Consider the following 22,394-nt stretch of genomic DNA (forward strand, 5'->3'; position numbering starts at 1 on the left):
GCAACATGTACATCCCTGGGACACCATTCTAAAGATCAAATCATTTACCTAGCATTAAAGCTAGATCCTGGGTATATCTATGTTTGTCCAACTGCAGTTTTTCCATGCAGAGTTTGGTCAATTAGCAGCGTATTGAAAGTGATGATATCCATCTCTGATTACAAATTTCATAGAAAACAGACATCTAGATATGCTGACATATTATGACAGAGGTGTAGTGAGATAATACATACTTCTTGAAATTACTGTTCAAAAGGAATCTTTAGAGTTTGAAACAAGTTCTTGAGTTATCTGCTTAGATAACCTACAAATCTGTTCCTTATTAAGTACTATTACAAAAGAACATGAGACTCTGCAGAAGTTTCCACAGGCTCTCTTTACCACTTAACTCCAGAATTTCTCCAGTCCAAAATTGTATAGGTGCTCCATATATACTCAGGTATGTCAACATGCAACAATAGCATGGCAGAGACCATTCCCCAAAATAATGATTTAAAAGGAATATGTCATTTCACTTTTCAGAGATGAAAGAACCATGCTCTACTCTTAAGTTTACAGGAGACAAAAAGGTTACAGAAAAGAGCATTCTCGTCACACAAAGTTACTCAACTCCATTTCTCTCAAAAGAAGAGAAAATGAAGCTGGTCATCTTAGGAGAAAACGGCCATTGAGCTGTGAATCTACTTGATGCTGATATTCAGATTAGCTGATCAGACCACAACTATGTATCTAGAAAATACAGGTCAATCATATCTACATCATAAGTAATTCATATTTGTCACTCTTTAAATGACAGAACAGGATACATTTGGATTTTTGTGCAGACAAGACTGTGCACATATGCACACGTGTGCATACATTGACAAATATTTTAATGCTAAATAACTAGTGTGAGAAACACTCCATAGCCAATAACTTAGGCTCAGGCGAGGATCTCAGTGAAGTAGTAATTTATTCGCGATTGCAATGGCGGGCGCCCCACAAGCAGGAGAGAGCGCATCTACTAGTTCCAAAACACAGTTTATATACCTTTTGATGGCAGGACCCTCCCCTGTTTCCCCACTGAGTGGGTAATCCAGGTTCACAATCTATCTGATGCTTCACAAACAATGCATGGCCTTCAGTTGCCAGCCTGTAAATTTCAAATTTCTTTTGACATTTTTACTGCTTGAAGTGGTAATGTTTCTTCACTTATCTGACTTGACACCGTGATTTTCACCTAATTGTCCTAAGGAGTCTGGTTGTCTGCATTTCACTAGGTCGCCTGCTAAACTTTCTTATCACTGTAAGCATATCTCAGTACCACATTCCCTCCTTCTAAACAATGTAACTCTGCAAAAACAACATTTCTATTCCCACAATAGTTAACCAGCTGAGGAAATTAGTTAAAGTTGAGAGACTTCATGCTCTTACTAGCTGGACACGAAATATGTTGAAACTTGAAGCTCAGAGAAAAGATTACAGGTGCATCTTTACAGCAAGAAAAAGCACCAGATAAAAGTGCTCAGTCATGTTCCACAAGAACTTATGATGCTGGATGTTGCTCTAAAGCAGACAATACTCAAAGTTTTGTCTGCAGACTCCTTGCTGTGCTTGGCTTAAGAAAAAAAAAAAAAAAAGAACTATGGTATGACTCTTCAGTAAAAGCTTGGAATTTCTAGTCTCTCTCTACTGTGGTGTATTTATAGTTAATGTAAACAGTACAACGGCACAACAGTCTTTATTTGTACAGTGGCAGCAGTGGCTAATGCTGCCAAATTCTTCTTTTTGCACATACAATCTGAAAACAATTACACGTAGCTGAACCTCTACACAGGTACATAAAGTGGCTGCAAACTCCCTTCTTTCGTCTATAAATACACCAATATAAATACACCAATCAGTATACCTTTGCTGTCTTATCATAGTTGGCATGCAGTTAAGAGCCCAGCTGACAAGTACATTTAACAAGTACTACCCATGGAATTCTGCTGTTCCAATTCACTGAAATACTACAGTGACAACATGATATCAATTTACAAAACCTTATTCCTGAATTAGGTGTTTCTACATCATCATCATAATAATGGATGACAATGAGTTTATAAAGTGAATTGCAAATACATGAGATTGCAGGTTATTTTCTAGCTGAGTCGCAGATAGTTGTTAACATTGCTAATTCAGTTGGTAGGACATTTCAATACTATTCATATTACAGCAGGATCAAATTATCCCACTTCTGCAACACCTAAAGATGGATCCAGTGATTCACCAAGGCCTACCACCATGCCAGGCTTCATATTTTAGCACCACACCTACAATTCTGGCAGACCCATTTTATTAAGCACCTAGCACTTCAGTTTCAAAGTATGGCTCCCATTCCCCCCTCCCTGAAAAAACAATGGGCTGATACCTCAAAAGCTTTCAGCTAATTAGAGGTGCTTGCTAGCACCCTTTCAGAGGCTGGTATAGTTCCTCCCACCTCAGGAATTATGAGCAGTGTTATTCTGTATTGCTATAGAAATAACCAGCCGTAGAAAATTAAAAACACACTGGTGTAATTGAGCTTGAGGCTGTGTTTAAGGAAGCTTTTTGATCACAGAAAGAAAGTGTTCAAATATGATTCAAAGATCGAAGCCGAAATTCCTTTAAGTGGTATAGTCTTTATTGCAGCGCTGGATGATGCACAGGGGATCTCTCCACCTATCATGCATACCCAAAGCGGAAAGCAGTCTTGAATTTATACAATCAATCTATCAATATTCTACAAGCGCCTATACATATTCCTTATCTATCCCCCCCTTCCCTCGCTTCTCATGCTAATTAGCCTTTTGGCACCTTGCGCCTGCGTAGAGCCTCCCAAGAATTGTGGGCAGGGGTCTTTGGGACGTGGGCAGGGGTCTTTGGGAGGAAGACCCCGAGTCTTCCTCACAGTGTACTTTTCACCTTTGGTCAGGAATCTGCTGAGCTGGCATGTTTCTTAATTGCAAGCGCTGGTTGTTGCTAATTCTTCCAGTTGTTGTATCTTTATAACGAATTCCAATGTCCAATGAGATTTATAGTCCTTCCATTTGTTTCTCTGTCCGTCTGCCGCTTCCTTATCATGAGTTGCAGTGTCTTGTTTCGAGATATACAGTCCTTGTCTGGGGATTGTCTTTGCCTCCCCAATCCTCCCCAATGCCTCCTTAATCAAATACCACAAGGAGTTTCATAATTCCACAGATCAAACTATGACCTGAAGCATCATTTCAACTTCTACAGTAGTTTTCAAGGAAGAGTTTTGAAGTGCGGTAAAATATTGGAAGTAAATAACAGCCTGTTGCCCAAACCCTATTTATCTGAACACAATATTCCCTACTACATAGGCTACAGGAAAAATCCGCATGAAGGTAAAAGGAAGCAAAGCCTGCTGGCAAGTATTTGAAATTGTTTCCATTTGTGTTATGTATTAGCAAGAGCCATAGTCTTGAGAGAAGACTTTCACTAACGTGTCAAGGAAGTAAGGAACTCTGTTACAAAAAGAGCCCTCAATAATCCAAGTTGCAACACCATAATGGCATGGATTGACAGCTCCCATAAATGACCCAGTTTCCCAACTTTCTGATCTGCATATCACTAGCAGGCTGTTAGTGCAACTCTCTGTGCAGTCTGCTCCAAGCAGTAAGAGTTGTGAACACAGCTCCTGCAGCCAAAAGTACCTGTTACTCAGATTCATGCATCACCAACAGAAGATGAGCATGATATACATGTACCATATAATTTTAAGGCAACGTTATAGCAATGGTTATTTCTAGCAAGTAGTAATTTACTTATTTATTTTTTTAGTGCTTTACTCATTTGTAGGTCATGCTTTTCTACAAACCATGTCAGCATACGTGAATGGATTCTGTCAGATTTTTATATGAAAACAACAGATAATACCAAGTCGGTCCCATTAATGATATGGAACACTGCTTTAGCATGTCTGATGCAGCAATTTGTAAGTACACAGAGCTTACTCCACCCTAAAGACTTGATAAACAAAGAGACATTTAGAAAGCTAAACTGTGAAATGACTGAAACAAAAGGGTGTATTTCCAGCTTCAGTTCCCTAAAGCGTGTAAGTACTTCTCAGAAACAGAAGACAGGACAATGCCCTGAAGAGCTTCAGTCTAGTTTTAGACATGATGTAACAAAGCTAACTATGATAAAAGTAACACAGCCAGTGTTTCAGTAGCATCGAATCCCTTTTCTATGTTACTCACCTTAACCCACACTGCAGGTCAAATAGCTCTACTGTAAGCACTGCTGTAAGCCCCCAACACACATCTTAAGAGGAGCGTGATGCACACCCAGAAACTCAGTTGGAGCATCAGCAGCTTCCTGGTCTGCGTACAGCTTTGTATACATGCATGAATTTACAGTTAACTGGCAAATGTTCAAACACCACAAAGAAATGAGCAGCACATCACAATTTAGGACTCTAGGCTGACGTTAGGAGCAGACTTTCAAGCATTTGTGGAATAACCACATAGCTTTAAATGCGGTGATCTACTGTTTCAAGGAAAATATGCTGAATAGCCCAAAAACACATCTCAGTTCCTCTTGAACCACTTCCATCTTCAAATAAACTAATAAAGCCACAGATTTCCAAGAACTTTGAAAAGAGCATCTTCCCACACGCTGTCTCCTTGTGTCTATTACTAACATGCTTATTTGCCACCATCTATCATCGAAACATGTGCTCAGCTAACACCTAAAGTACTGACTGATCCCAGCAGTCGCTGCTAAACCTAAAACACCACCAAGATACACAATAACTGAAGGAGCACGTCCATCCTCTGCTGGCACCGACCAACCTTGGCACTGCCTGCACACGACAGTATTGATCTTTGGCTGTTTGTACACTTTATCACGGCAAGCCCCATCTACTATTTATTCCTTATCAGCGCGTTTACAGGAAGCTTTGATCCACCCAGCGGGATCAGCTTTCTCACTTTTAATAACCTTTGTTTATTTAAGCCATCTGATCAAAGGCTATCAAGATACTCCATTTAAAACGCTCTAAATCCTTAAAATCACTTAGGATCAAGCCACCAGCTTGCCCCCGAGCTCCAGGAGCAGCTTCCCAGCCCCACGCACCCTGCCTCGGGAACCCGCTTCAACCCGCAGCAGCGGCGAGCACATGGCAGGCAGCGATCCTGGCGGTTTAGAGGGCGAACAGGTTGTGAGTGAATTCACCAGAAAAAATAACTTTTTTTTTTTTTGAGGAAGAACTTCAGGAAAAACAAACAAACAAACAAAAACACAGTTGAGGTGCACTGTTAAAATGTAACAGCCACCGGTTTGCTCGCAGGACGCTGGCTGACCCACGAACCCCCCTTGAAGCCCTCCCAACCCCAAAAAAAAGCCCAAAGCTTAAAGGGCATTTCTTAAGCTCACAGCTGCTGCCTCACGGCGTTTTCCAGCTCACAGCCGACCTCCTGCCCCAGGAGCCGCACAACGCCTGGCGGCAGCAAGCCGAGGCAGCCCAGCCGAGGCACGTCCCGGGGCAACTCCGAGCGCTGCTCGCGGCCGGAAGCTTTTTATTCACCTCTCCCCAGGGCAGGGCAGGGCAGGTGGTGAACAAACAGAAATGGTTGCTGGGCTATCCATGGTCAAAATTAGTTTTGGAAGCGCACGCAATGTGTGCTCGCTGAAGTGACGCACTGCACGTTGCCCTTGTGCTTGGTGATTCACTGGAAGCCCAGCGGGGAATAACCCGCGCAGTCAGCACAGCGGTCCCGAGCAGCAGAGTTCCCCCACTGCTGCCTGCTAATAACACTGTGCAGGATAGAACTCCCACTCTCTGATTCAAACGAGGATCTCATGTTTGAAGAAAGTTCAGCCTTCCTGGAGCGCCCTGCCTTTAGAACTGCCTCCCCGAGGACTCTGTCAGCCAGGTCTCTAAACAGGCCAGTGTCTGCCCTCTGGAAATCCGCGGCAGCGGTTCTGCAAACTGCCTTCCTTACTTCGCCAAAGATGAAAAAAGCCTATCGCTTCATGATGGCTGTGCCCAAAGAGACCTCCAACCATCATGACACCCACAAGTCCTTCCCTGTTTGCAAACAACAGGTCAAGTGGGGCACCTTCCCTTGCTGCTTCCCTCACCACCTGTGTCCACACACCCCAGGAGTCTCTCAGACCATTTCCTCCTTACTGCACTGTATTTCAAGCAGACACCTGGCAAGCTGAAGTCCCCCATGAGAACAAGGGGAGCAAACATGAGACTTCCCTTGCTGCGTATGCAGTATCTTATCTGTGGATCTGTGGTTTTTGTGTGTTAGTTTGCTGGGGGGGGGGGGGGGGGGGGGGGGTTGGAGAGAGAGGGATGTTCTTTTTTTTCTTCCCCGTTTTTCTTTCTTTCTTTTTCTTTTTCTTTTTCTTTTTCTTTTTTCTTCTTCCCTCTTCCCCATATGATTGCCTTGCTGTCCTCTCTCTCACATTGTTCTGTTTGTGTATTGGAATTGTTAGCTCCTATTCATGGTCAACACTTCATCCAGTTCTCAAAGATCACAAATGTACCCAATGTATTTACCTCCTGTAGTGCTACAGGACATTGTACTTATGTCTGGAAATGGATACATATGGCATACAGAATCTAATGTTTGATTGACTACTTAATCTGTAGTGTCACAGCTGTAGAAACCTGCAGAGCATCAGCAGACATCTCCTACCAATTGAGTTGTATGTTTCCTACATTACTTCTTGCTTATTTTTCATCCATAAAGAACAGAATTTATATTTATGCAGACCTCAAGAGGAATTCATCCTTAGTTGTAGAGTAGTGACAGGTATTTGATAATACACAGTATCATCCGAAGAAGAAATGCCTTCGGCAATTCTTTCACCTCATAAAGAATAGTAAATAAGTGCACATTTTAAACTGTATTTACTTGTTTGTTTACTGCTCTTTGACAACAAACATGGAGTGAATAATAGAGACACTAATATTAAACTTAACATTAGCAAGACTTGTTACTTCCATGCAAGTAGAAATAATCCAACAAAAAGATGACGATTCTTATTTCACAATTCAGATGAACAACATAGAATAATGAAGTATGGTTTACCTAACCGTTTAGAATATAGTATTTTGCAATCTACTCAGAAAAATTGTAAATGTGCCACAAGACAATAGGCCCATTTATCATGTTGTAACAGCCGCCTCATGATGTGGACAAATTTATTCTGTGCTTGCAGCAAGGAAAAATGCAGTCCTTTCATATCTACAGCCACATATGTTATACACTACTTGCCCAGATGACAGCAGAGTAAAAATCCCTTTGCTAAGTACATCTAATAATCCACAACAACATTTTCAAATATGCCCACTTGTAGTCCACCACTAACATAAAACTAACCTTACTTTCAAAAGTGCCTTTTTTGATATGTTGGAGAGAGTTATGGATAAAAGTTAGATTCAGTTAAGTGCGGACATTCTGCTCTCTGCATTCAACTTTGCAAGTTTGTGCAGCTATTAAGTGTATGCTTTTCAGTGAGTACTGTACTCTTACAAAAAAGGTTTGCTTTTCATCCTCAACTGATTACCAACAGAAGTCAATCAAAGGATACATGTAGCCCTTGCAGATTGGGAATTCAAAAGAATTATCTATCTTCTAAAAAAAGACATGAGTAATTAGTACAAAGAAAATACTGTATTTGCCCATCTAGCTTACCTAGAAAATGCTGAATTTGATCCTCTGTTTTGCTTGGTTTGTTTGTTTGTTTGTTTTCTACAGTAATGTTACAGAAACAAACAACATGCTTCCATATTCCCAAAGTGCAATTTTTTTTAAGCCCCAACAAACAAAACCTTCAAGTGAAATAAGCAGTTCCCTTAATTTCACAACCAGACCATAACAATTATTTTGACTTTTTTTTTTTTTTTTTTTTTTTTTGTGGAGAAACAAAAAACTTCTAGGTCATGCAATAGGACACAAGGTAATTTTAGATGTGATATTTTTTAAAGTACTTTCACGTTCCGTTTCAATAACAAATTGATCTTTAGGCTATTTTAATCTCAAGCATGGCTCGTATAAAATGTACGAAGTATTTAGAAAAGAGAAGTCAGAGGTCAGTCATTATCAATACCAGGTAAGATTCTGGAAACTGTATTTTTCTAGCTATATAGTGAAATAAATTATGTAGTTTGTTATTGTTTCTGACTCAATGAAATGAAGCAGAATGTTCTTTCAGAAAACCTAAATTACACAGATACAGTGCACTTCACAGTGCAATTTTTGAAAAATATTTTAAGTTAGTGAAATAAAACCAAGTAAACAATATAAATTACTTCTTCAATGTTAAAAGGTCTTTGAATGATATGTCCATAGATACTGAATTAATTACAATCCATCTCAGATTCACTCAAACTGTGTGAACATCACAAGCACCTCATGATTTGATCGTGACCAGAAGAACTAAAGGGCATTAAGTGGTTCATCCATGGCTGCTACTTAACAAGACCATCTGTAGTGGGTTTACATGGCAAAGTTTTGGTAGCAGGGGGCCATAGGGGTGGTTTCTGTGAGAAAGATCTGGAAGCTGCCCCATGTTTGGGAAGGGCCCCACTGTTTTCCAGAGCTGAGCCAATAAGCGATGTTGTCTTGTGCCTCTGTGAGAGCATATTTAAGACAGGGAAAAAAACGCTGCGCCACACAGCAGCCGGGAGAGTCAAGGGAGTGAGAAACAGCCTTGCAGGCATCAAGGTCAGTGTAGAAGGAGGGGGAGAGGTGCTCCAGGCGCCGGAGCAGAAGTCCCCTGCGGCCTGTGGTGAGGACCATGGTGAAGCAGGATGTCCCCCTGCAGCCCATGGAGTACCACGGTGGAGCAGGGTTCCACACTGCAGCCCGTGGAGGAGACCACGGTGGAGCAGGTGGCCCTGCACCGACGGAGGCTGCTGCCTGTGGAAGACCCCTGCCGGAGCAGATTCCGGGCCGGACCTGTAGCCCGTGGAGAGGAGCCCACGAAGGAGCAGGTGATCTGGCAGGAGCTGCTGCCCGTGGGGGAGCCAGGTTGGAGCAGTTTTCTCCTGAGGGATGGCCCCCGTGGTACGGACCCATATCTGGAGCAGCTTTGGAAGAGCTGCTGCCTGTGGGAAGCCCACACCGGATCAGTTCATCAAGGACTGCATCCCGTGGGTGGGACCCCACAGCACAGGGGACGAGAGTGACCAAGAAGGAGCGGCAGAGAAGAAGTGCTGTAGACTGACCATAACCCCCATTTCCCCGTTCCCCATTTTCTCCCCATTCCTCTTTGAGGAGGGGGAGTGACAGAGCGGCTGTGGTGGAGCTCAGCTGCCCACCTGAGTAAAACCACCACAGTCCTTTTGTGCTTTCTTAAATTCTTCACAACTAATACATTCCTAACAATCATCCTGCACATATTTTGCCCATTACTTCTATCAACTATCATCATTTCTTTTTTTATCATTTGTTTTTTTTTTTTTGGATCTGGGTTGATTTTGGGGTGGTTTTGAGGTGGGTTTTGTTGGGTTTCCGTTGGGTTTTATGGTGGTTGGTAGTGGACTGTACATTTAGGAGAACATCAGGTAGGTTTAAGGTTTTTTGGGGGGTTAAATCACGTTTTTTCTTCTGATCCGGTTCGCTTTTGGGGTGTTTTTGACGTGTTATGGGGTTTCCGTTGGGTTTTAGTTGGGTTCTTGTTGGTCATCATTGTGGAAAAGGGTAAATTGCGGGTTTTGGAGAACATCAGGTAGGTTTAGGGGGACTTTTGGGGTGGATTCATGGTATTTGGGGTTTTCTTTCATTTTTTGGGGTGATCCTGTTCTTTTTTGGGGTGTTTTTGACGTGTTTTGGGGTCTCTGTTGGGTTTCGTTGGGTTCTTGTTGGTCATCATGGTGAAAAAGTGTATATTGTGGGTTTTGGAGAACATCAGGTAGGTTTAGGGGGACTTTTGGGGTGGATTCATGGTATTTGGGGTTTTCTTTCATTTTTGGGGGTGATCCTGTTCTTTTTTGGGTTGTTTTTGACGTGTTTTGGGGTTTCCGTTGGGTTTTAGTTGGGTTCTTGTTGGTCATCATGGTGAAAAAGTGTATATTGTGGGTTTTGGAGAACATCAGGTAGGTTTCGGGGGTCTTTTGGGGTGGATCTATAGTTTTTGGGTTTTTCTTTCGTTTTTGGGGGTGATCCTGTTCTTGTTTGGGGTGTTTTTGACGTGTTTTGGGGTCTCTGTTGGGTTTCGTTGGGTTCTTGTTGGTCTTTAAGGTAAATGGGAGTGGATTGTGGGTACTGGAGAAGAGCAGGTGAGTTTCGGGTTGTTTTGGGGGGAAATTCATCGTTTTTGGTGTTTTTTCTTCTGATCCTGTTATTTTTTGGGGTGTTTTTGACGTGTTTTGGGGTCTCCGTTGGGATTTAGTTGGGTTCTCGTTGGTCATCATGGTGAAAAGGGGTAAATTGTGGGTTTTGGAGAACATCAGGGAGGTTTCGGGGGACTTTTGGGGTGGATCTATGGCTTTTGGGGTTTTCTTTCGTGTTTGGGGGTGATCCGGTTCTTTTTTGGTGTGTTTTTGAGGTGTTTTGGGGTCTCTGTTGGGTTTTGTCGGGTTCTCATTGGTCATTATGTTAAATTGGAGTGGATTGTGGGTTTTGGAGAACATCAGGTAGGTGTAAGGGTTTTTGGGGGTGAAATCATGGCATTTTGTTTGTTTTTTTTTTAGGATCTGAGTTGATTTTGGGATGTTTTTGAGGTGTTTTGGGGTCTTCATAGGGTATCGTTGGGTTCTCGTTTTTCATCATGGTGGAAAATGTTAAAATGTGGGTTTTGGAGAACATCAGGTGTGTTTAAGGTTTCTTGGGGGGTGAATCTATTGTTTTGGGGAATTTCTTCTGTTTTTGAGGGTTTTCTTCTGTTTTTGGGGTGGTCCCGTTCTTTTTTTGGGGTGTTTTTGAGGTGTTTTGGGGTCTCCGTTGGGTTTTGTTGGGTTCTTGTTGGTCATTAAGTTAAATAGGAGTCGATTTTCGGTTTTGGAGAACATCAGGTAGGTTTAAGGGTTTTGGGGGATGAAATCATGGTATTTGTTTTTTTTTTTTTTAGGATCTGGGTTGATTCTGGGGTGGTTTTGACGATTTTTGGGGTCTTCATTGGGTTCTTGTTGGTCATTATGGTGAATGGGAGTGAAATGTGGGATTTGGAGAAGATCAGGTGAGTTTAGGGTGGTTTGGGGGGGAAATTCATAGGGTTTTTTTGTTTTTTTTTTTTCTTCACGTCTAGTTCTTTTTTGTTTTTTTTTTGACGTGTTTTGGGGTCTCCGTTGGGTTTTGTTAGGTTTCCATTGGGTTTTATGGTGGTTGGGAGTAGACTTTGGGATTTGGAGAACATCAGGTAGGTTTAGGGTGGTTTTGGGGTGGATCTATGCTTTTGGGGTTTTTTCTTCCAGTTTTGGGGGTGATCCCGTTCTTTTTTGGGGTGTTTTTGGCATGTTTTGGGGTCTCCGCTGGGTTTCGTTGGGTTTTCCGTGGTCATTATGGTGGAAAAGGGTAAATTGTGGGTTTTGGAGAACTTCATGTAGGTTTAGGGGGACTTTTGGGGTGGATTCATGGTATTTGGTGTTTCCTTCTGTTTTTTGGGGTGATCCTGTTCTTTTTTGGGGTGTTTTTGACGTGTTTTGGGGTCTTCGCTGGGTTTCATTGGGTTCTTGTTGGTCATTATGGTGAATGGGAGTGAAATGTGGGATTTGGAGAAGATCAGGTGAGTTTAGGGTGGTTTGGGGGGGAAATTCATAGATTTATTTTTTTTTTCGTCTGATCCAGTTATTTCTTGGGGTGTTTTTGACGTGTTTTGGGGTCTCCATTGGGTTTTGTTGGGTTTCCATTGGGTTTTATGGTGGTTGGGAGTGGATTGTACATTTAGGAGAACATCAGGTAGGTTTAAGGTTTTTTGGTGGGTTAAATCACTTTTCTTCTGATCCGGTTCGCTTTTGGGGTGTTTTTGAAGAGTTTTGTGGTTTCTGTTGCGTTTCGTTGAGTTCCTAATGTGTTTTATGGTGGTTGGGAGTGGACTTTGGGATTTGGAGAACATCAGGTAGGTTTAGGGTGGTTTTGGGGTGGATCTATGGTTTCAGGGGATTTTCTTCCAGTTTTGGGGGTGATCCCGTTCTTTTTTGGGGTGTTTTTGGCATGTTTTGGGGTCTCCGCTGGGTTTCGTTGGGTTTTCCGTGGTCATTATGGTGGAAAAGGGTAAATTGTGGATTTTGGAGAATTTCAGGTAGGTTTAGGAGGACTTTTGGGGCAGATTCATGGTTTTTGGGGTTTTATTTTTTTATTTTTTTTATTTTTTTTCTTCCAAGAACCATGTATTTTACATGCAAAACATTGTACATAGAGATTAATATCAAAATGCCATAAAGATCAGGTGAAATTTAAGCTGGACTCTAGGATTTGGCAAACACACGAGGGTATATATTGCTTTGAAACTACCATTTTTTTTTAATGTCATGCATACCACATAATATTCAGTCTTTTGTTTTGTATTTTTCTGTTTTTATACAAAAATACCAGTGCTTATTATACTAGTTACTGGAAAAAAAAAATCAAATCTGGGTGCCCTCTTCAAATCAAACTTTTGTTGTGAGAGCACTGGATAAATATATATACACACACCAACAAGTGTCATAAACTTTGCCTTTGCTGAAGGAAGATAAATAGTACCAAGAAAATCTGTCTAGTTTGTTTTACAGGCTTGTCTTTCTCAGTATGGAACAAACTGACCTCCCTGGTCTAACTTTGCAGTTGGCTATTCTGCCTCTGTCCTGGAGAGAAGAGCAAGAAAGGAACAAATCTATTTTTGCACTCCAAAAACGCGTTAGAGGAGGATTATCACACCCGCCTAAGGGTACTTCCTTGTTTGTTTATAAAGCACCACGTATTTCTCTTGGACAGTCTCTGTTGCTGGCTTGTTTTGTGCCTTCCATTTATAATAAAGATGTTAAGATGCTTGCCCCTTGTTTTTTTTTTTTTTTTTTGTTTGTTTTTGTTTTTTTTTTAAAGAACAGTGGAAGTGAAGAGTCAGATGACAAGCAAGAATGAACACCAGAAACTCCTTGTTCTGCCCCTGCTTTTTAATCACCCAGCATCACCCCGGCTGCAAAACAGCCTCTGCTGACTTACCTGCTTGTTAAAGCACCCCACAGGCTGCAAGTGCGGTGTGCTAGGTGTCAAGTTCTATTTAACGGTGCACAGGTAACCATTCGTCTTCCCACAGTCGAAGCACAGAACAGCCTCTTGCTAACAGAACTCATCCCTGCTGCTGCAAGAAACCTCATGGCCTGCAGGAAAACCTCAAGCTAGGAGTTCCAAAGCAAAAGCAGAAAACGCATGATTTGTACTCTATATTTGAGTGAATTCTAGCTGCTAAACGCTGCCTACATCTGAGGGCACATTCTGAGGCTGGGGGGAAGGACACTCAACACCCACTGACAGCAGGAGTGCAAAGATGCCAGCCAAGAAGGCAAAGGTTAGAGCTGAACGCTGCCTCAGCTTCCTCCAGCAGCCCGCTGGGGGTCACCTTTCAGCACGCTCTCTGAGCCTCTGAGCCCCAAGTTACCGCAGCCGCCAGCTACAGCTGCTCCTTGCTGGCCCAAACTATTGGAAGAGTCTTCAAACTTCAGGGACCTGTTTTATGACAGCCTCAAGATCAAATCAATCTGTTCTGAAGGCGCTGATCGTCGTGGTGTTTCTGCAGCTGTCAAAGAACAATCCTGAACCGAGGCACTCGTCTGATCAGACAGTGCTGCGGCACAGATTTCTCTTTAGCTTGACACATCAAGGTGAAGAGGAATCGATTCTTGCAAGCACCCTCTCAAGCAGGGATCTAATAAGGTGACCAGAACGACAGATCTGTTGTGCAGATCTGAGCACGTCACTCTGCAGGGAATCACTTTCAAGCCTAAGATGTTTCACCCATCTCCCTGCCCCAGACCGACACAAGTAAAGCTCTTAAGCAATTGCTAACCTGTTCTCAGTGCTCACGAGTCCCAAATCACTAATTTTACAATATACAAACCACGGCAGCTGGCACCTAGTTGGCACACGGTGACACTGCACACGTTGGCAGTGTCGTCAGGAGCTGCAAAGTCAGGGCTGAGGGGGTTAAGGGAAAACCACACATCAGTTTAGCAACTTGGCTCCCGTAGGATACTTCCTACGGCGGGAGTTTTAGCAAAGCCACTCAGAGGGACCTGCTGGCTAATTCAAACGGGACTTCTGCTGGAGCAGTCAGAAGGCAGCAGGGTATCAGGAGATATTCAGTGGGCATCACTGTCAGTCTGTGGCAGTTTGGGGTCCAGGTATCAGTGGTTAGGTGTGGTTTTCTCTGCTTCACTTTGTCCAAAGCTGTGAAAAAATATTTCTTTTACAGCAGTGTACAGTCCCACGTTACGGATGGAACCAGCTGCATCAACTTCCAGTACGACGGTGTTGGAAAAAGGTGCCTTTGGTGGTCAGGAGCACAACAGCTCTGCTGATGTGTTATTTAAGTGTGTTCTTACATCTGAGTTTCCTCATAGCAGTATGTAGCTGAGGGGGTCCAAGTTTCCCAGGTAAGGTTTATGTTTTTTCTCCTACCAAGCACCAGCTCAGTATACAAAGCTCTGTTAATAACACCCAAGCATGCAGATGTTAAACTGAAACTGCTTTTCAACCTAGTTGTTGTTACGAAAATAGCTTAATACACCATCGGCAACGTTGAGGTCACTCCTCTTCCTCCTCCAGCTGAGGAAGCAGCTTATAGGAAACCATCAGGTAAACCACAGATCGCTAGGGAAGAAGTCCCACACGAGGGAAGTCCGTGCTTTTCTTCCAGGCAGTGGCACGTGCTTTAACACGCCGCGTTCGACAAAGCAGCTCTCCCCGTTTTGCTCAGTGGCAACAGGCACGACTGCAACGCACACAGGTGTAGGCAGCACCTGCAGGTCCCAAACCCTTAACCGGTTTGTAGAGAGCACCAATTTTTGAAGTAGTGGTTTTCCCTTAATCCTTAACCCCTTCTTGCCTTTATTTATATCGGGTGGCTCTCCTCTATTTTCCTCCTCAGTGTCTGAGCAGACACTGGGAATCATTTCGGGAGGAAGGGCACTGCTGAAGCTCCTACATCTACTCTCCGAGAAAAGAGAGTATGTTAAAGAATACAGATTTCCTTTCTTTTTCCTTTTTGAAATACAATTTCTGAAATCAACGCTGCGGCCTGGCAGCAAATACCTACGGGACTAAAGAGGATTCCTCATCCTCACTGTAACGTTGTAGATGGGTCCCAGCGAACCCATCTCCCCAGGAAGCGGCCATTTGAGATGGGAAGGGGCAGAGCAGGAGGAAGCTCTCCTTAGCCTAGCTCTTCCCCCAACACCACCTTGCCACCCAGCACCAAATTCAATTCACCTGCTCCGACCGATCAGTCGAACGGGCGTCCGACGCTGGCACACACCACAGCGGTGGTTCTGACATGGCTTAAATCACCTATCCGCAGAATATCTCGGCTCTGTACACTTCAATAACGCAGTATTTGAGAAATAACGCCCAGAGCTCACACTCTGAGTGCAGCCCAACAGAACCGAAGCACCGGTAGGCTAAACATTCCCAACCTGGCAACAAGGCTGACCCAAGCAACAGCACGGAACCCTTCTGCACCTTCAGTGTGGACATCAGCGTAAGGAAACACCGATTTTTTTTTTCTCCTGGGGCTGCACCGCTCAGGGCCAGCAGAGCAGTGCTTCCCCTTCCCTTCTGTGTCTGTGCCAAGATTGTGCCTCGTCTCTCGAGTCCTGCCCGTGATGGTGCCTGGCCTCAGCCCCTTGAGGCGGCCATTCCTCCACCACCGCAGCTCTCGTGGCAAGCTGCGAGTCATTTTATGTCTTGTCACGGCTTTCCAGAGCCAGGCACACAGGTTCTGGAGAAGGCTGGGGCAGGACAAGCCTGCTTTAAGCCCCAAACCTGTCTCCTTTACTGTCTCCTCTCAGGCCAGGCCTACCCTCCGGGCCCAGCAGCACTCATCCTGCCTGCCCCAGGACCCGCAGGTTGCGCCCTGTGGTAGCAGCAAAGAGCCCCCCAGATGTCTGTCCTGGGGTACACAGGGGTGAGGCAGCCCCGTCACTGCACAGACACCCACGGGACACGTCACCAGAGCCGCTATCGGCTTGGCAATTAAGGACGTGGGAGAGGAGCCCACGTCACGCAAGCATTCGTGGCTGCCCTGGACAAAGAAAGAAACAGTGGCTGTTTTTCTCCCCATTTAAATAGCTAAAAGCACCGCTAACAGTTTCTTTCTTTGCGTCCAGCCTGTACTACGTTTAAAGAAAGAAGCAGCTTCTGCTGAGGAGGTGGAAGATGCTGTCAGCAGAAACACCGTGCCTAGAATGCGAGCAGGGAAGACAGCGATGCTGCGAAATAAAGCTTTTACAGCCGCTTCAGATCAGTTGGCCCGGGCTCCAAGGGTCAGACACCCAGCTGGGAAGATTGAATTTCCTCCTCGATGGCCTTGCCCAGCTCAATCTTACCATCCTGACTTGGCTCCAGAGAAAGCCTCTTATTAGAGGCACAGAGAAACAATAGCTTCTCGGCCAAAAACTAGGAGTTCAAGCAATCCAGTGAAAAAACTGTGCTTGGGAACAAGAACGTTTCAGAGGCTAGTTGATTTTAGTTCTCATCGTCACTCGTGTCATGGCAAAGGGCCTCTACAGAGCCAAAAGAGTCTCAGCACTGAGGTAGGACATAGCTCAAACACCAGCCCCAGAAGGTGGAGATCATAGCCTTGACTCACCCTAAAGGCATCGCAGAAAGGGCACCAGGTAAGAGGACAAGGAGGAGTTTTGCTCTAGGGTTAGTTTGTCACATAGCCCAGGAGCCACTGGCTTTGGCTAGCATTTGACAACTGATTCTGGACCTTGAATGGACGAAGCCATACTCTGCCTCTGAATAATGAGGCTTGCATAGAGAGAAAACCCACACTGCCTATAGGGACTCTGTCATAGCAGTGGAGTTGCTTTTTGATCCCCATCCCTCCACACAGAGACGCGTGGTTTTGTCCCAACATTAAGTATTTACAACAAATTCGACAAGCGCTTTTCCTCTGCCAGCAGCAAATGCCTGAGGGCCCCCACAGCTTCACAAATCATAGCGGCAAGAGCCTACCGTGCCGCAAAAAGTTCGGAAAATAATTCAAAATTGATCTGCTAGGGAAAAAAAAAAATAAAAATCGATGGCTGGTGGCAGGGTACACAATACACCCGAATCTCAGCTCTGTCCTCCGCAGGGTCAGTGCCCACGCCCAAAGCGCGATGCTGATGGCACCCGAACATTTGCTGTAGCAGGCAGCAGAGCCAGCAGCTCAGGGGAGCAACTTTTAAAACCAAGAGGCACTTAAACAACCCTTCATCGACCCCGTGACTGCGTCAGAGTCCCGACTGCTCGCCCCGGATTCCTCACACCAACAAAAAGCACCAACCAAAGCCTGGGGGAACTTTGGTACAGCACAAGAGAAGGGAGTGGGGGTAGCGGAGCCGCATGGCAGAGCTGCTGCTTTTCATCATTTGATCATCCCTGATAATTGAAAGTAAGGCTGGGTGGGCTGACCCCCACCCCCACTCCTGGCAGCAAGTTTGGTCCACAACACGCTGGAATAACGATTCTGCTCCCTCCCACCCCTACAGCTTCATCATCTGACACGGGTACAGTCAAAACAATGGCATACACGAGTAAAAGTCAAGAGTTGACATAGTAACTCCAGGATTTGGGTATCAACTGTCCGAGAAATCAGAACACCGAAGCTTCACAATGTGCCCAACATCGAGTTGTGCCAAGGGGGGAGGAAGGACGAAGCTTTACCTTTAAGCCTTCAGAGCATCGCTCCATCAGAAGACCGATTTGCAGCCACCGTGGCGTGCCAATGGAGATCTTTCTGTGCCAAAAGAAGTGCTTTGTCCTCTCGATATCGAAGGTAGCCACCTATAGTTACAGAACGGGTGCACAAGACCTTAACTCTGACCAGCAGGGAAATTTAGGACAACTGAGTGCAGATCCTGCCAATTTCTACCACTTCGGACTGTGCTTTAAGTCTCATTGCAAAGCCTCAGTTAGAAAAAGGATCACCTCAGGGTATCCAACAAGAAGAACAGTTTTAATTTTTTTTTTTTTTTTAAATATACCATAGGACTACGCGGTTCAACTGTCAATTATCTCGGATAGTTCAAGGAGGAGGTCATCCTCGTCCTTCCCTGGGTCTAAGTCGATTTCGGCTTCCAGTCTGCCTCCTGAGATTTCCCAAAGTAGCTTCTCAAAATCTTCACCTGCAGATAAGGGCGCGTTCCCCGTGGAACTCAGCCGGCGTGTGCGTGCCTCTTCTAGCTGGGAAGAAGCTGAGGCTGAGGTCTCGAGATCGATCTCCATCTGCTCCTCAAATCTTGCCGGGCTTCCAAGACGCACTTCAGGTCTTGGGAGAGCAAGAAAGAACAATCAGGATATGCCATTTCTTAACGGGAAATCCCTTTTCTGCAAACCGGCTCTTAAAACTGTAGGCAAGCCCTCCTACGCTTCAGTCTTACACAGGGATTGTTATCAATCAACCCAGGGCTACATTTAGAGCCCAATGTGTTAGCAGCTACATTTTTCAGTCTGGGGGTTTATCCGTGAAGCCAGGGCACCTGGAGTTGAGGTGGCATTCTTGAGGACCAAAAGGCAGAGGACACTACTCATCATCTATCACCTCACGAGGAAGTAGAACTTCACCTCATCCTCGTTCAGGTATTCAGACAACCCAAGAAGTCACTGGAAAGCTGTGCTGACTTGCAGCATTTAAAGAAAGCCTAATTAAGCAATCCTGCTAGATTTCCTGCTAGAAAGTGGTTTCAGGTGACTTATTCCTTTGATGGATTTTGGCTTTAATTATCTCAGAACCCTCATTTTTTCCCACATGTGACAGAACTTATGTTTCCCTGGGGATATACACTGATTAAGAGAAAGAACAAGTTGGGGTTGTCACCTGTTTGGGGGATTTTCTTCAAGTCTGATGGCTGGGACGTGCTCCGGCACGTCTGAAACACCCTAGAAAGCAGCAAAACAGTATTTATGACACATGGGTAAAAGATTCCTTAATAGCTTTTTCCTCCACACTGCTTCTCCTCTGGCATTGCGGAGCCGTGGCCAAAATACAAAACCAAGGTGCTCCTGAAGAAAGTTCACATTCACCTGGAGGTTACTCATGATCTTGTGTCTTTTAAGAACATGGCATTCATGGACAAAATCGCCCACACCAGAGAAATCACAGCATCAGAGTACCGGTTAAAGAGTGCCATTCATCTCATAAATACAGAAGGGTTCTACAAGCATCCTGTAGACAGCTCCTGGATTTCAAAGGAAACAGAAGGCCTGCAGAACGTTTGACTTTTCCACCTTTTCTCCTAGAGGAGGGTAGAAATTTAACAAGGGATCCATCTCTGCATTAGCCCCTGGCCTTACCATGGCTGCTTTTTTGGCTGGAGGTCCCATCATGTCAGCATCCAAGGCAGTCCGGAGTTCCACAGCTGCTATGGCAGAGGGATAACTCCCAGGTGCCTTACGTTTCAGTGCCTTCTTCTTGGGGAAAGTGACTTTCCCACCCGAAGGCTTCGCAGATGTCATCAAGTTGGCTAGAGTAAAAGGAAGAGAGAACTGATACAGTCTTGCTCTGCCTCGGGAAAAATCCAGGTTCTCTTCATCATTTCCACAGTCCTTCTACACAGTTAAATGCATTTGGCCAGCAGAATTGCACCGCCATTGCCTGGATTCTCAGGAATGTTTTCCACATAGTAAACTCTGTCTACCAACAATCCATACAAAGGAACCAAGAAACCGAATAGCTACAGTAAATTATAATCCAGGAGAAGGGAAACCTCAGACACATAGCAATCTTAAGTGCAAGCCGGGTTCACAAACCTAGACAGCTTTTATAGTTAAAGTCCTGCTCCCTCTAGGAAAGGAAAAAGCAGCAGTTAGAGTAGGACAAGAGTGTATGCAACTGTTGTACCAGCTGCCTCTCCCTTGCAGTGATGTCCCACAGTTAAGTTGTTCTACAACGTCCAAATTTGTAGTGTCATTTTCTAGTCTCCCGTTCCTTACCTAACATCTGGCTGGCAGGAAAAGAAACAAACTAAGAAAAAGAAAGTACACACTTCGCTTCGTAGCATTGCGTGGCAAAATGCACCCAGCCAGAGTTACAGCATGAGAATTGTCATCTTCTGTCTGTATTTCAGAAGACAACCTAAGGAACTCTTAACCTTCAACACTTACTTTTAGCTTCCTGGCCCTGAAATTGAGCTGCCACTTTCCCTGCTGGTTCAGTATTAAAGAAGCCAGCAGTAGATTTGACAGCAGCTTCCTCCTTCCGAAGCTTCTCTTGTTGTTCTCTCTGTTGCCACTTCTCCCACCGTCTCTCTTCAAAGCTCTTCTCTGGACATTTACGAGTTCCACTCTGCTGAGTGGGCTAGAAGGAAAGAAAAGTAGTGCATGAATAGGACAAAAAAAAAAAAAAAATCCGTGCGTGGAGATTTCGTTAAGAAAATCTGATCAGCAATCCCTCCAAAATGGTCTTGATGTGGAACAGCATATTAATATCCTTCAGGTTACTGTTGTTTTGTTGTTGTTTTTTTTTTTCCATAAAATTCTGCCTGTAACAAGAGCCATGCTTTACTATGGACACAGTCTCGCATATCTGCAATATCCACTATGGCAAGCTTCTTTAAACAGCTAGGGTGTTCTGCTGTACATCTATTTATCCCATTCTTTTTAAGCAGCAGAACGTCATACAAGTTCCCCTATACAGTATCCACTGACAGACTGATTTCCTTCAACACAGAACTCTGGCCTTCCGTATTAAATCTTTCATGTCTGTGTCGTGGTTCCGCTCGAGTGGGCAGCCGAGCTCCACCACAGCCGCTCTCTCACTCCCCCTCCTCAAAGAGGAATGGGGAGAAAATATGTGAAAGGGGCTCAAGGATTGAGATAAGGACGAGAAAACCACGCAATAATTAGTGTAACGGGCAAACCAGACTCAGCATAAGAAGACAGATAGTAAGATTTATTGCTCATTACTAACAAGCTAGAGAAGTGAGAAACAAAAGAAAGAAACCAAAAGCACCTCCCCCCCCATCCACCCTCTTCCACCTCCTCCCCCCGAGCGGTGTAGGGGAACGGGGGAATGGGGGTTATGGTCAGTCTACAGCACTTCTTCTCTGCCGCTCCTTCTCGGTCACTCTCGTCCCCTGTGCTGTGGGGTCCCACCCACGGGATGCAGTCCTTGACGAACTGATCCGGCGTGGGCTTCCCACAGGCAGCAGCTCTTCCAGAACTGCTCCAGATATGGGTCCGTACCACGGGGTCCATCCCTCAGGAGAAAACTGCTCCAACCTGGCTCCCCTACAGGCAGCAGCTCCTGCCAGATCACCTGCTCCTGCGTGGTCTCCTCTCCATGGGCTACAGGTCAGGCCCGGAATCTGCTCCGGCAGGGGTCTTCCACAGGCGGCAGCCTCCGTCGGTGCAGGGCCACCTGCTCCACCGTGGTCTCCTCCACCGGCTGCAGCGTGAAACCCTGCTCCACCGTGATACTCCATGGGCTGCAGGGGGACATCCTGCTTCACCATGGTCCTCACCACAGGCCGCAGGGGACTTCTGCTCCGGCGCCTGGAGCACCTCTCCCCCTCCTTCTACACTGACCTTGGCACCTGCAAGGCTGTTTCTCACTCCCTTGACTCTCCCGGCTGCTGTGTGGCGCAGCGTTTTTTTCCCTGTCTTAAATATGCTCTCACAGAGGCGCAAAACAACATCGCTTATTGGCTCAGCTCTGGAAAACAGTGGGACCCTTCCCAAACATGGGGCGGCTTCTAGATCTTTCTCACAGAAACCACCCCTATGGCCCCCTGCTACCAAAGCCTTGCCACGTAAACCCACTACAGTCTGACAGATCAAGTCAGTAAGAACAAAAAGAATTCCCTCCATGTTAACCGTGTAGATTTCAGCTGGTGCTAACAGGGTTTCTTTATTGCTGTGGTATAAACAGACTGATTCCAAGTTTGAGGAGTACAGAGTTGTCTGGAAATGCTGCTGGCGATAGGATTTAGACTGCACTGCAGCTCCTACCAGGTGCTGAAGGGTAAGAACACACTCAAGAGGGTGGCACACGGTGAGTAACAAAACTTGGCAGAATTATCAGAAATTGTACGAATGGATGTGTGTCTTCACAGAGGACTCACCTGTACATCAGCTACAGAGGAAAGGTTAGGAAAAGGCCGGTTCAATTCCACTGCCTTCTTTTCTTCTTTTTCAGGTGCTTTAAAAAAAGACCAAAAAAAGTTTTGTCAATGGCAGAAATAAAGCAAGCTGGGTACTTGTTTCCTTTGTGCATTTGTGCATCCT

The 22,394-nt window shown here is 44.9% G+C and overlaps 1 protein-coding gene across 1 annotated transcript; it reads right to left on the bottom strand.

The window, feature by feature from the left end:
• Positions 1-18,968: 18,968 nt before the first annotated feature.
• LOC140002360 (zinc finger CCCH domain-containing protein 11A-like) lies at positions 18,969-22,391 on the bottom strand. Its single transcript, XM_072036781.1, has 5 exons — positions 22,367-22,391; positions 22,232-22,308; positions 20,274-20,466; positions 19,464-19,633; positions 18,969-19,049 (listed from the first exon to the last, which is right to left on the bottom strand). Exons 1-5 carry the CDS (start codon positions 22,389-22,391, stop codon positions 18,984-18,986), a joined length of 531 nt encoding a protein of 176 aa, XP_071892882.1. The 3' UTR covers positions 18,969-18,983.
• Positions 22,392-22,394: the final 3 nt, after the last annotated feature.

This window comes from Anas platyrhynchos, chromosome 4 (assembly GCF_047663525.1).
Source record: "Anas platyrhynchos isolate ZD024472 breed Pekin duck chromosome 4, IASCAAS_PekinDuck_T2T, whole genome shotgun sequence".
Classification (NCBI taxonomy): domain Eukaryota; kingdom Metazoa; phylum Chordata; class Aves; order Anseriformes; family Anatidae; genus Anas; species Anas platyrhynchos.